Here is a 15,145-nt window from a genome sequence, read left to right on the forward strand (position 1 = left end):
ACTGATCATACATGGTAAACTACACACAGAGAATGTAGTTTGACAAACCACTGAAAACAGAATGGTTAACTGTTCCATTTTTTAAAATGAGCTTCTTTTCAGAAGCTGTTCAGATGAGAAGAGAAAACTCACAAAAATTAAAACGTAATAGTAGAGGTTTAATGTAGGGATTTCAGGTCAAAAGAGCCCATCTCTGCAAAAAAAAAATACTAAGAAATAAATATATATATGAGATAAAATGCTGAAGGTCTTGTGCTATCTTTTCTCCTCTGATAGATGACAATTAATAATGTGCAAAGAGAAGAGAGTGTTTGAAATCTTTGTTTTCCTCCTGGCTAATGCATTCTATCGGCTGGTCTGAAAGGAAGGAAAGAAAGAAACCAACACTATGCTTTGAGGAGACATTAACAGAAAAATTTATAGCTCTGTTATACCAGTGGTGTATTCAGGCAAGTAATGCAAACGCCTGTCTTTTATATGCTGCACTGCTTGTTAGTGAATATGGTGTAAATATTTTGACAGTGAGTATAAAGGGTTTTTACAGTATTTGATAGTTTGGATATAGAATGAACTTTAAAGGAGACAATTACGGGGTATATTTTCTGCAGAGTGCATAGGGAATTAACTGTGAGCCACACTGGCAACAATGGATGTAGCACATCTGATTTTCTGTAAACCTGAAGAAAAATACCCATTATAACTGCATTACTCATTTAGATAGGATTTTCAAAGATTCCCAGGGGAGTAAGGCACCCATTTCCTTCAGAATTTCAGTAGGTTTTTAATTGCTTTAAGGAATCTCAGACTTAAGAAATTAGGAAAGCTTCTGAGGTCTGAGTTTTCTGTATTCTAAGAACTGCTTTATCCTGACAGAACAGAGAGATTAATTCATATTATTAAAAAAAAAAAAAAAAAAAGAAAAAATCAACAAAGCAGGGCTATATATTTTTACATATGATACCTTTCCTTGTTGAATTTCTTCTGTATAGAGGCTCAAGATAGTCCTATGTACCACATAAGTCTTGAAAGAGAGCTTGTTTTGGGCATGGTGCATTATCAATATGCCTCCTCCTTGCCTGAAGGGATCTCTTGCCATCAGAAAAACATTATTCCTCTGGACCTTGGTTTTCTATACATGTCTGTACGTAGCCCAGAGCATACTTTCCGTACTGAGCAAGGCCCACTGGGGAGGTAGCTGAGATTCACTGATGTGTTGTTTCCCAATTCTGCGTATATCTTAAATCTACCAGGATGGTTACAAGGGAGAGGAATGGTGAAGAACAGGTAATGGACTCCTGCTCAACTTTCAACAGCACAGATTTATCTCTGTCTTAGCTAGGCTACTGCATGCATTGCTCCTGAGCTTCCGCAGAAGAAAAAGTGGTGAAGTGGAACAAAGAGAAGTTTCTCCAGAGGCTTCCTGAGCAGTGTCCCTTCGCTTTGCCTATGTAGCTCAGAGAGGAGGCCAGCCCGGTACCAACCACTGAGTACTCAGATAACCCGTGACATGGCCAGTGTATTTCAAATGTGCGTGTTACCTGTTCATTTCTAAATACATCCCACATTTGCACCCCATTGCAGCTCTATGCAGACAGGAAGGTTTTAGTTTATTTACTCCTATTTTAGGTTTTGCTTTTGTGACCTATTGCACATCTTTTCTCTGTTATCATCACAGAGGCCTATAGCCCCTTACTTAGTAACAGTTATGGATACTCTGCTATTTACTAGGACTTAAATCAGATTACCAACATGCAGCACACCATGAAATACCTGCGTTCTCACCAGCTGCAAGTAGGAAAAGTATTTCATAGGAACTCAACACCCCTTGGCAGTTGGGCTCTTGCCATGACACTTGTGGCCAGGTTTTCAAGAAAACAACCACAGTCATTGTGCTGTTTTGATGTTTGTTGGGTTGGGGTTTTTTTTGAATGGCCATTTATTTTGATGCCTAAATGGGAACAGAACCCTTTTGAAGATCTGGTCCCATGTGAGTTTATCCTGCATTAACAGCAGATGGTAAATAGCTTCAACAGCTTTGTTTCTATTACCAGCCGTCTTTGATTTACTCCCTTGGTTTGCTTTCCAGTCTTTATTGCTTCTATTCTGAAATAGCAGAGGCAGAGCTTTTGTTATCTCTCAGCCATATCTTTTCTCACACAATACTATTGATCTCTTCTTTCACTATTTGTTTTGTTGCACTATCCAAAAAATGTACTGTGACTAAAAGGAAGGAGAAGGAGAGGGATGAAACCTTTTTAATAGTGGCACACTGTAAGATCCTATTGCTGCAAATATTTGTGCATGTATTTAATTGTGCATGCTACTGCTGCTGTAAATGCCAGAGAAATTACAAGTATGACCTAGATATGTACATTTTCCTTTGGCTATTTCAGTTGCAGATCAATCCATAAACCACCGTAACTGGTAATAGTGTTCTTTAAATTGTAGGTGACATTGGTAGTCTCAAGGATACCATAAAGAATTCATTCTAGACATCATAGTTTTGTAGATTAATTGTGTCCTTCCCAATGAACATCCATAAGTATGTTCAGTCAGCTTAAGTGTCCACATGTAGACTTGCACCTGTGGGAGAGAATTGAAAAAGTCAACCTGAGGAAACTATTGCTTTGAGTGATGTAGCGACTGCTTTTCCTGAAGAGCGTAAACTATACCTGCTCTAGTTCTTGCACTACAGGGGAGCAATCACTTCATCTTCCCTGCTTTTATGCTTTTGATCTTTCTGAGTGGTTGAAGGAGCTGGGTTTTTCATCTTCTCCTAGACCAGAGCTGGCTGCTAGTGTCACGCATTCAAACATTTGTTTCAAGCCTTTAGTGTCCCACCTTATTATGGGAACTAAAAATGGTCAGATTTATTCTAAACCTTAGATCCTCAGCTTCGGTTTTCATCTTAGCTTGTGTTTGTTCGTCCTGTGTACCTTCTTTTGCTGTGGGCTCTGTGATCTATGGCCCCCTCTGTTAGGTTCATAGGCTAGTGTTCTTACAAGCTGTTCTTGCGCTTCCTGACAGTAGTGTCTGTCGATGCTGGCATGCTAACACAGCCTGTCAGCTCTTCCTAAACCATACGGCTGCAGTTGGATTAATCCCTTCTGAATTTCTCTTTACTTTTCTTTCGAAACTGATTGCCCTGATTCGTATTTTGGTCTCAAGGAGGTTGGGTCTTTACTTCCAACTATAGGACTTCTATTATTATAATGATGTAGGAAGAAAAACCTATGATGTATTTTCCTCTCCTCAAACCAGAACTTTTCTGTTTTGATTAAAAATACCCAAAAACCTAAAGCCTGTTCTATACAAATTTATTATCAGGCTTTTATAGCTGTTTGTTCTGAAATTCTTTTCTGTTTCAGCTTTTTTGCAAGGTGAGGTGTAATCCAACTTTTCACTCTCAAATTAAGTCTCAGAGGAAATTTATTTGGAAATTTTTGGTAAATTCACTTGTTTATATCCCTTTGGGAGAACATTTTATTACAAATGGTATAGTTATAGTAGTATGTCTGTCTAGCTCAGTTTTTCAGTTCCAAAAAAATGGAAGGGATTGGCTGGTGCTTAGCAAACTCATCCTTCTAACCCATGTGCCATTTTATCACTATCTTCCAAATTACTGTTTAGATCTGCCTGGTATAATTAGACAAATATAGCCCTTTACATTATTCGGGAGTTATCTGCTAATTCCTCATAATTCCTTGTGTTTACTCATTTATTTATTGTTTACACTTGCTCTAGGTGTAATGTGTCTGTATGACCTTTAGCATGCGAATAATTCATGTAATGATTGCCAGGAATATTTGTATTCATATGGGCTTTGATCTAATCCCATTGAAAACAAAAGAGATACTGGTATTGGCTTCTCTGTGTTTTGGATCCTGCTCCTAATTTTGACTGGTGACCTAAATCACATACTTCCCTGGTTAGATGTCTTAAGTTGTATAAACAGGATGATTCTCTTTCCTCTTTATTGATTACCTGTGAATATTCATAATTGTTCAACAAATCAATTTTGCATGAAATAGAAGGCTTTTCATAATGGTCATGAAAGCGCTTTTGGCATGACTGCTCTCATTAATATTTATTCGTGCCAGTATTTGTGACGCTTTTGCTCTGTGAGTAAAACCTCGTGCACTAGAGTGTTTGAGATCAAGCTAATGAAAAAATATGAAAAGAGAAAACATCAGCTAAACAAATAGCTTCTATTGCAGAAGGGTAAATGAACACTTCTGGGCTGTGTTTGTCCCTGCTGTCCCCCTAATCTTAGTCGACCTCTTGGCATACATAAATGCACATATGCATATTAAAAATATGTTGATCATTAAAGGCCAAATTATCTTTAGATATTGACATTGTTATTACATGTGGTACATTAGACCATTGACAGATTACAAAAACAGACATGACGTAACTTCATTTGTATAATAAAAAAAATAATTTTAGACAACTAGTACATAGTCTTGCCTTGTTGGCAAAGTTTGACAGCTTTTCTACTTTCGATTCGTGCTTGTTATGGCATTCTCTTAGCAAATATTTATGTATTTCATCGCCTGAGTTTCACTCAAGGATGTATGTAGGATAGTGCTGAGAAAAGAGTGGGAAGCTGAAGTGTCATTGCATAATATTTCAGAATAGCATTTTCTGCTGCTGTGGCTGCTGTAAACTTGGAAGAGGCAGCATCAAGATTTTTTAGCTGTGCCCACTAAATTCATAAAGGACACTCCGGTTCCACCGTGAACTTAATATACTGTAAATGTTAGGATGTTCTTTTTCCTTTTTGGAAGATTGGTGGCAGTAAAAAGAACATAATTAGAACAAAAATGTTAAGACTTGCCTATCATGTACAAATTGTCATTACAGGCACTGTATTTAAAAATGAAACCGTTAATTAGGAACATTGATGTTCAGTTGATGATGAATGTTCTATGATTTAAAATATGTCTTCCAAAATGTTATTCTCTCGCTAAGAATCCAGTACAAGCATTGCAAAACTAGAATATTTAAAGCAGACACGTAGATGCATGTAATGTGATAGATGCAGGTAGTGAATTTGGGGGTAGGGGGCTAAAACTCAAACCAGCTGGTAGGGTTTCCATGCTTTCAAGAGGAGTTAGTTACACCTTTGGTCCTCTCCTAGTCAAAACCCTACTGCTCTTTTGCAGATTGTTATAGAAGACAGCAGTTTGTATACTCTGAGAGAAATTATTTGACACAACAGGTAGAAGATGTGAGTTTCAGTGGGGTAGCTAACTGCTGTCCAAATATTGTGTATTTGGCCAAATGACGAGTTAAAATGATGATACTGATGATAGATTGATTAATTGTGAGGTATTTATTTAAATTTGCAAAAGTTGTGCTTGTGTGAAAGGATTACTTCTTTTGACACAGTGCTGCTTTATACCAAGCGAAGATGTTGCCTCTTTTCTTTTTTTTTTTTTTTTTTTTTTTTAAGAGATTAGGAAGAATTAGAGAGAGGGGAAAATTAGCTTTCAAAGCATCAGTGGTTTCTTTTCCAGAGAGTATTTCCAATTAATATCCTAACTAGCACAAATAAGAGCATCGGTGATTCTAAACCTCTTACTAGAGCCTTGGGAAACCAAAGTTTCTTGACTTCAGTTCAAACAATTTTAAATGTTCATGCAGGGCTTTCACAGATGTTGTTTATTTCTCTACAGCCGTCTCAAGAGTGAGCAGTGCCACTCTTTTTCTAGTTGTCTTGAGAACAGTATAATGTTTCTTAAAGGGTGGAGGGAGACTTTCATTGCTGCAACCACCACCCACTAAAGAATTGAACCAGTGAAAAATAAAATAACTGGGAGGCAGAGAGAGGGAGGAGGTGATGGGGAGAGATGGTTTCTCAGGAGCTGTTAACAGAATCAGGAGAGAAAGGGAAGAAAGCAGCTGGCTGATAATTTATTACTCCATCGGAAAAGAGAATTAAAACAAAAAAGAACTTGGCCGTGAGCAACATAGCATTTCGCACCTACTCAATGATATAAAGCGCCCAGAACAAAAATAAGGTCTGGCAAAGAAGATAACATCATGTGGAAGCCTGCAGTGTTTTAGCTCTACTGGTGGGAGTTGAGAGCAGATGAACGGATTGTTTAGCATTAAACTAATTGATGGTTAATTTCATATTATATGCCTGATAGTGATGGCCATTCAAACCCTAGAAATATCCTAAGAATAAAGTTCACCATAGAATACAAACCCTCTTTTTTTACAACTCAGTTTTCTAACAACCCCCCTATTTTTATAGGTGCTATATTGTCTAGGCCACCTCATTCCCTAGCAGGGCTGCTTAACAGTTCTGAGGCTGCTTGGAGAAGGGGTAGTTGTAACAGCACCCGGTTCCTACCCCAAATGTTACCAGCATGGTGTCAATCTAGAATTACAGTATAAATATCGATTATTGGAATTAAGGTAGTATTTGCTGGTGATGGAACTGTTTATCCTTTCCTGTATCCTTGAATGCTCTGAGCTTGCTAGTGTGTGGCTCATCTACATGCATTTCTAGCAGAGATTTGTCAAGGAAGAAGGCATCGTAATCACTAATAAAACCTTTCATTGTATATTTAAATTAAGGCAATTTGAGAGAAGGATGGATATTTGCCTGAACAAATAGTGTGATTTCAGGATCAATTTTTGTGTAGTACTTGGCACATGGCACCTGGTATTGGGATCTAGTGCTAGAGCTTCACATAATGTGCTGTATTATATGGATTCATATTAGTACTATCTTTTCATTTGAACGTAGTTCAAGAATTTTTAACAATTCATCTCGGAATTCTTCCAATAAAACTGTTTTTACTTTTGCGAAGTGCAGTAATTGCCACTGTTGGCTGAACAGTTGTGTGCTGTTTCTAAACAAATGCATATGTTTGCATGTTTACTGCCTCTTTTGCATGTCTGGTGCAAAGATGATGTAATATCCTCCAGAAAAGAGAACTGTACGTCATTCATCAGAGTGTATGTTTGTTCTTCATACTGAGAATATTTCAGTAGGGACAATTGAGTCCTTGTTGTGTTCATCATTGCACCAAGGAAAACTATAAAAGAAATTCATTGTCTCAAAGTAGACAAAAACTGAAAGGAGGAGATGCTTTTTTATCTTTCCTAACATCACATAGTGCTTGGTTTTAGGACTCGGATCTCCTCAGTCTCTTCCTATGTCTCACAAAGGCATTATTTTCCTTGTGGGCTTAATTAGAGCATACCAAACTTTGGTCTTTCAGGTAGGTCCTTCTTTGCATGAACCAGTAATCTCTGGGCTATGGTTATTATTACATTGAAACAACGTGGAGTACTTGGACTCCATGGAACCCTCAGTAGGACATGTGTAGGACTCTGTGATGACAAGCGGTTCCATTAAATATTACATCTATTGTTTTGAGGAAGTTTAGCTTCACAGAGAGTAACTTTGAAACATGTACATATATTATTTATTGACATTTGTGCCATGTTCACATTCAGGATGGCCTGACTCAACATCTGTTCCTGATTAAAGTGAGCATCTGGTATTTCACAGATGATTATGATACATGAGCTTACTGTCCTCTCGGCCCAGCAGACAAATTGGAACCAGGCTCTCTAGGTGGATGGTAAGACCTGGTTTAGTGCTGGGCGCAATTCTGATCACACCTTTTACGTGACATGTGATCAGAATAGGGATTGTCTGTTAGACCCTGTTTGCAAGCAGAAGTACCAGCAACTTCAATGTTGTGTCCTCGGATCAGAAAGAAAAAGAGAGATGAAGATTTTTCAAACGCAGAAGAAAAAAATGGGAAAGTTCTTGAAAGCTCTGCTCCTGTTAAACTTTTTTCCCTTGCTTACTCTGAAAATCTGAATTTGGGATCCTTCTTTTGCCCTGAAAAATAAGTTTGTCATACAGCAAAGGAATGAATTCACCTCTAAAACAACTACTTGGTGACCAGGATGGGGGGAGAGAGTTTGTTCTCTGAATGAGTTTTTCCAGAGACGTAAGTTGGCTCATAGAGAAAATGACCACAGGATGACAGTTACGTACTGCCAGAAGCCCCGACTGATTTTGTCTTCTCTTGTCCCAGAGTAAGGTGCATAACTCATTATTGTTCATTATGAATTGTAAAAACAAGCTTGCTTCTGGTCAACAAATACAATAGTCAGTCTTTTCTTTGCATTGGTACTCTGTTTAGCTCGTGGCTACAGTTTTTAACTTACTCTGATAGTAAGCCTGAAAGGTCCCAGAAGGAAAGGAATGTGATCTTTGTTTCCTGTTTTCCTCTGTGACAATGCTCCCTAGAAATCCAAGCCTGTGAATAAGTAATCTAACATACCCATCTCTGTTAGCAGCAGGATTTGATTTTTTGTGCTCCAGTTTATCTATCAATGTGTGTATGTGTGTATAGTTATATAAAAGCAGACAAACGCTTTTTCTCCTGGCACTTGCTTTATGTTCCTTCTTTAGGACCTATCAAACTGTTGTAAGGCAACACAGTCAGAAGTACTGCAATGCAATTGCAAATATCAGCAATGTATTGCAAGTCTAAATTGCAATGCCAAACCATGCTAGTCTGCTAAATCACTCGTGCAGAATTCGCTGGTCTGATAGGCTAGTTGCGTTTTCACACTTCCTTTGAAAAAGCAGTAAGGATGGGAAAAAAGCAATTCTTAATCAGATGATTGAACAGCATATCCCACCAGACTCCATCAAACCTATTGTAGCTATCCTTCAGAAGCAAATAGCATAAACATCGTCTCCATAGCTCTAACTCCTCCTATAAACATTTCAATCTTGAAAGGTTACAACATTTTAATTTCACTTCTGCTCTGTATTTGTTGCATTTGATTTACTCTGACAGACCTGTTATCTGCATAACCATAGGATTTTTTCTTTCCAGGTATTATCAGCCGCCAGGAGGCAGAAGAGTTGTTGATGAATAAATCTGAAGGAACATTCCTGGTGCGAGTCAGTGAGAAAATCTGGGGCTATGCATTGTCTTATCGCCAGCAAAGTGGGTTCAAACACTTCCTGGTTGATGCTTCGGGGGATTTCTACAGCTTCTTGGGGGTAGATCCAAACCGACATGCAACACTGACGGATCTTATTGATTTTCACAAGGTAACACTTGCTAGGTAGAGATCAATAGCTGAGTGGAATGGATTAATAATTTAAAGAGGAACCATGTAATTTGAAACCACACTGGAAAGGAGAAGTAACCATAGTGGGGAAAAGAATATACGTATTTATTTTACAGTAAACCTAGCTGTAACATTTGTAGTTTGTGTCTCTTGTTGCAGTGATTCAGAAGGCTTTTCCCCTTCTTTCAAATGCTTCAGCATGTATTTGTGTCCCCTTCTAAGCAGATTCTTACACAGTGCAAGCTGTCCTGGGCTAAAAGTGGACTAATAAGGGCTGACAAAGCTAACACTTTTTGAGCCTCTTTGCTGTGCAAAATTGGATTGGAAATGCCATAGAAAGGTCTGTCAATAAAATTTCAGCATTTTTCAGCCTTTGATGTGAGTGCCATACTGTGCAAAAGCAAAGGAGTGGAGCCCTGCAGTAAAGAAGGGAACATGAAGGGGTTCTCTTTTAGGGATGTTTGGATAATAAGGGTCATTCCTTATTATCCAAAGCAATTTTACAAGAGTAATTTACTACTTGTCTTTGCCTGTAGATGGGTTTGAACTTGTGTTTCTTGTTGCCAGACTGTGACTAAACAGTAGCACTGTTTCTGATAGCGTAGGTTGTTTTCATCATCTTGCATCTTTCCCCATCTTAATCAGTTTTAATTCTGCTTTTTTCTTAGCCGCCTTAAGATTTCTCTTCATGCTCTCTTTTCTAGTTCCCTTGCCTTTTTTATCCTTTTCTCAATCTTGTCTGAAACTAATTCTATTATTTTTTTTTCCTCCTCTTTTTCCTCACAGCTTTTATTTTTTTCGGCATTCACTCCCACAGACACCAAGAAATTATTTTTCTTCTAACTTCCCTTCTCTTTTAAATCTTTTATTTCAGCTAGTTTGCAACGTCTCTTCAGTCAAACTTGCACACTATTTCTTCCAGCTGTAATCCTTACATTTCAATTATTAGCAGTACCATAGAAGTCAATTATTTTGGATTATTGGCTTAACAAAAAGCAGTTGAGTTTCTCAGAATTTGCATTACATGAAGGAACAGAGATTATAACATGATATCCTTCATAAAAATATAGATGTTCACTTCCTAAATAGGATATTTAAGTCCCCAAACAACCACCAACAACCACAACAACAAAAATCAAGGGCAGAAAATCCCAAATGCATTCAGGTTCACTGAAAATGATTAATTTGTTCTGAAAGTTAGGTTTTGTTTGGCTGCTTCTCCCTCACCTTCTTTCTCCCATCGTGGCTACTGGTATGTGTGCATGCAGAGGTGTCTTTTATTTTAAGATCAAGTAAAAAGTTAAGACAAATGAGATTTGCCTTAGTGTCCCCTCACAGATCACTATGACATTATATTTCCACAAATTATATTTCCACATGGGAGAATAGTAGGTGTCACATTTGACCACAAAATATTTCCTCCCTAATTTGATGAAATTCTCTCTCAATCGCCACCTTGGAAGCCAACCCCACCCCCTTCTTCCTCTACACCAGTTTTTATTGCCGACCATGAAATTACGGTATGTAACATCTCTTTGGCCAGTTTGTGTCAGCCAGCTGGACCGTGTCCCCTCCCAACTCCTTGCTTATCCCCAGCTTACTCACTGCCACCAGGGCCTGAGTGAGAAAAAGAGAAAGCCTTGATACTGTGCAAGCACTGGTCAGCAATAGCCAAAACATTAGTGTGTTATCAACACTGTTTTAGCCACAAATTCAAAACACACCACTGTACAGACTGCTGTGAAGAAAGTTAATTCCATCTCAGCCAGACCCAGTACAACTGGAAAGTGTCTAACCAGGGCCTTGTCGCAGAAAGAAAAGTGCACATACAACACCTCACATGCTGATTGTCAGGCATTGGGTGTAGGAGCTCTGGCTGAAGTAGTATCCCCTGTGCTCCTGGAGAGGGGTGATGGTGACAACTGATTTCAAACATCTCTGCTCCAGCTATGTTCCGATATTTTCACCACAGCTTATCCTAGGCAATCACTGTACTGGAAACACATCTGTTTACAGACAGCTGTAGGGCACTTGTCAGAAGCAGAATGGCTTTTAGTTCCTGGCATTTAAAAAAAAAAAAAGTTTTCTTAGCTGTCCCCTGATAATAGCTCCCCCTGTAGTAAGCCTATCAGAGAAACTGGTTCACCTTTAATTTCACCACACAATTCTCTCTTAACTGTCTAGCTTAATAGCTATATTTAAACTGGTCTCTTAGGCAATCACTTCAGGAGGCATCTTATCCTGTCTCTCACATGGTTTTCTGTGAAGATTTTCTGCCTTCCGTTTGTGATGAAGTACCTTGTCAAGTGTCCCAAAGCTTTCTGGTAACCAACTATGTGAACTAAACTTATGTAAATGGTTGCGTTGCAGGTACACTTTCTCTTGTGGCTATTGCTATATTGTTTGGAAAAGTTGCTGCTTCCTCAGGACTATTTTTGGCAAGAGTATACTTCCCCACCCCGAAAGCTGCATGGAGTTCTCTCTGAGGGACCTTTTCACTTTCATTCAAAATAAGCAGGGCTGGTATAACTGGCATAACTACTTTTTTATTTCCTTATATTTATTCCCCTAAAATCACTTCATTTTGATTTAAAAAAATTAAGAAGAGGTTGCTCAAGCAACTCAGCTGACAGATACAAAGAGGTGGTAACCATTAGCTGGAAGAACAAACTTCTTACAGAAGAGGGTGTGAGCATGCATTTTCTCTTATTACTATTTGCATTTAAATACTGTGTGGAAAGCAGCAATAATACATCCAAGAAAATGGCTAAATCTTTGTATTTACTTCCTCATAAGCTTCTCGAAAGTGTTTAATTTGAGCAGTAACTTTCTAAACTTGTTCTCAGTCTGATGTAGCAATCGGGAAGGAACCACAACTGGGAGCCTGCGTGTGTTTAGAGGAAATCAGGCACCAAATTTCCGTTGATATTCAATAGAAACTAGATTAAATTTTGAAAATGTTAGGCCTATATATAGAACCATAACTTGGATCTAAACTTTTGATGAAGGATTGCTATTTTAGTCAATGTAATTCTGGATTCTGGCTCATTTTGGTGCATCTATAAATCTTAAACTTGTACAAAAATAAAAATGAAGTATCATTACTCTAGCAATAAGTGCAAAGACCAAATTCTCTACTTTTCCAGTAAGTTTTTTTTGGTATTCACCTTGGTAATCAATTACTGGAATGACAGACTTGGCATGTGGGTGTTTAATTAAGGAGAATAGGTGCTATTTGTAAAGACTGTCTTTACCCTAGCAAGGTTAATATCTTTTCTCGTCTCTGTAATCAGTCAGAAAGCTGTTACTGTTGTGTGTGAGCACTCACCATTGAGCTCTTGCTCAGTCTTCCTGGGGGAGCTTCCTTCGTCCCAAAGGCTATGGAAGTAGCATAGTAGAACCAGCATATGCCTGTTAAATCAACCCTTGAGAACATCCTTTATAGGCATCTGTAGCTGTTCTTCTTAAGTAGTGTAACAACTTACAGGTAGTCCAAATCAAAGCCTTTTTTGTACACCAACTGTTTGATTTCACTGTTTGATACTAGCACAAATTAATACTGGTGTTAGTACGAGATAAAGCATGAAGAAGATGAATAGTTGATAGGATCCTTTTGCTGGTCTGTACTTATTTTGTCAAGTGTTTATTCATAATTGGTTACCAATTACAGTGGAGTGATGGTCAGTTACTTTTCTTAGAACACAGGGAAAGGTTTAGGCATCTATGAATGATGTTTTAATTGTTTTTTTTCTTTCTAGGAAGAAATCATCACATCCTCAGGTGGGGAGCTACTACTGGAGCCATGCGGACAGCAGAAGAATCCACCAGACTACAGCCCTTTATTTGAATAACTGATCCAGGACTAACAGGAATGTGTTCTGGATAGCTGTAGTAATAGATAGCTACAAAAGTAAACACTGAAAAGTAGTTAACAAACTTCCAAAACCACTGGTCCTGTGGCCAAAAAGTATCCTCATTAGAAGGCCCAAATATTTCTGTTTTGCATCTGAATTATCGTCACTATTCATATTGCTAAAATTTTAAACGTGAGAAATTACTGGCAAATTACAAATGAGGACTGTTCCCAGAAATTTTTCAAGGGGTTCTGGCCAATTGCACTGCATGTTAAGTTCCTATCTTAATTTCCGTAATGTCTGAGATTGAAACTGCAAAGTGCAGCAAGAAGGAACTATTCATAGAGTGTTGTATGAAGTACCAATATTGGTGAACAGATTCTTTTTTCTAAAGCAAGGTTTGTCAGTTTCTGTTGTCAATCTCATTACTCAGTGGTGGACTTTTGAGAATAAGTGAAGCAGTCTTACAATGTCCTTTTGCAGTTTGCGATTGCTTAAATGGTTAGGTGTCGCTGGAAACTTGCCATTGTGCTTTTGAATTCAAGCCTACAAAGTTCACCATAGCAAAGAGAGAATAAGGTCAATCACATTTTATTTACAATTTCATGCAGTCCATCAGCCTTGGAAAGAATTTTACCCCTGTACTGGAAGTGGACAGTTTATTCTAAATTAGTTATTCTAATGAAAGCAGTTTGATTTGCAGCAACAACTCCTCTCACTGGCCTTGTCATGTTTTCTGTTTTCTGCTTTCTGTTGTGCAAGATACATGCTGGAGATTCTTAGCTTTACTTTGCTATAGGACAAAATATTTTCCTTAGCTGAGCTATGAGTGAAGGTGGAGGCGGTATATTTTTCCATAGAAAAGGTGCAACTAATTACATCATGCTATTTCATGTTTAAAAAAAGATGCACACATTGTGTTCTTGATCCATTTGTTTTCCATACTAAACCCCATGAATATAGCCTGTAGCGTAGATCTATGGTGCAGTTGCTTAGTGTTTGGACTATAAAAAAAGTCTCATCACATTAATTAATGTGCCCTCCTGAAATTTGTGTTTTAGCAGTCCTTGCACTCTGGGCTGTCACACTTTATAGATGTAGCGCTGCATTGTTTCACTGCTAAGCTGGATACTACCGAGGCAGCCAATTCCGGAGTGAAAGAATTGCAGAACTGTTACTCTTACCCTCCTGTGTTCCTTGCTCTGTTCCCATGAATGGTCAGATAAAAATGGCTGGGTATAGAAGTGTTCTTTTCAGCTCCAAACATTCATTTTGCAGGACAATATTTCAAATAACAGGGTTGTGACAGTTTTGTATGCAACTTATTTGTTTCAAGAGTGAAGGGGAACATGAGGGAAGTAGTTGTGTACCTATTGGTTAGTCTCAGAGTTCTCAGTACTTTTTTAACATGTGACGTGTATTTTGAGGTGTAAAGTGGACCAATCTGTATGTGTTACTTTGCTTCCATGGTTAATTTTTTCCTGGGAATCTCTGAAAACATAGGAGAGGCACATAGTATATTTCTATAAGCTACTGCTTTGGGCAGTCTCTGATTTCCTATGTGGTTCTCTCCCAAATGCCAGTGTAGACTTCCCTCACGAACACCACATAAATCCATCTCTCCTCAAATAGTCATTTCTCTTGACTCACTGTTACCTTCTATACTTTTTCTGACCAAGATGGTAAGCTTGTCTAGGAAAAGAAACTTGTCTTGTCCAAGCTTATAAAGTACACTATACATTTAAGGTGCTACAATAATAATAATAACCTGTAGTAATAATAGCAACAAGTTTTTCATAATTAATTCTACAGTTAGCCCATATTAAAGTACAGATTTTTGCAGACAAACTTCATTGTTGTTCAAGAAAGTTTTCTTTTGTTAACGTTGCTTTTTGTGTGACGTAATCCATCAATGTTTGTGACCCATGACAAGAAAATTGTTATGAACTTTCCATGGAGACTTAGCTGGACAATTTCAGTATTAATCACTTGGGACACCGGATCAGGAGATTTTAAATAGTTACTGTTAGCACCTCATAACAAAGCAAATCAGGACGCAGCAAATAAGCAATGCTTATTAGCTGGAGCAGCCGTTCTTAGTGCATAGTGCTCAGGTAAGATGACAGCTGGGCTTTTCACAGCGAGTAGGCTCATAGAAGTAGGGC

At 38.2% G+C, this 15,145-nt stretch overlaps 1 protein-coding gene across 2 annotated transcripts in view; it reads left to right on the forward strand.

Annotated features, from left to right (window-relative positions):
- The window catches only part of SH2D4B (SH2 domain containing 4B), a 66,974-nt gene extending 53,742 nt beyond the window's left edge, over positions 1-13,232 (forward strand). For both annotated transcript variants that reach the window (XM_063338974.1, XM_063338973.1), the window contains exons 7-8: positions 8,886-9,106; positions 12,885-13,232. In XM_063338974.1, the coding sequence (XP_063195044.1) occupies positions 8,886-9,106; positions 12,885-12,977 (314 nt within the window). In that variant the 3' untranslated portion in view covers positions 12,978-13,232. The remainder of the gene's footprint in view (positions 1-8,885; positions 9,107-12,884) is intronic.
- The last annotated feature ends 1,913 nt before the right edge of the window (positions 13,233-15,145 follow it).

Source organism: Chroicocephalus ridibundus, chromosome 6, assembly GCF_963924245.1.
Source record: "Chroicocephalus ridibundus chromosome 6, bChrRid1.1, whole genome shotgun sequence".
Taxonomy (NCBI): domain Eukaryota; kingdom Metazoa; phylum Chordata; class Aves; order Charadriiformes; family Laridae; genus Chroicocephalus; species Chroicocephalus ridibundus.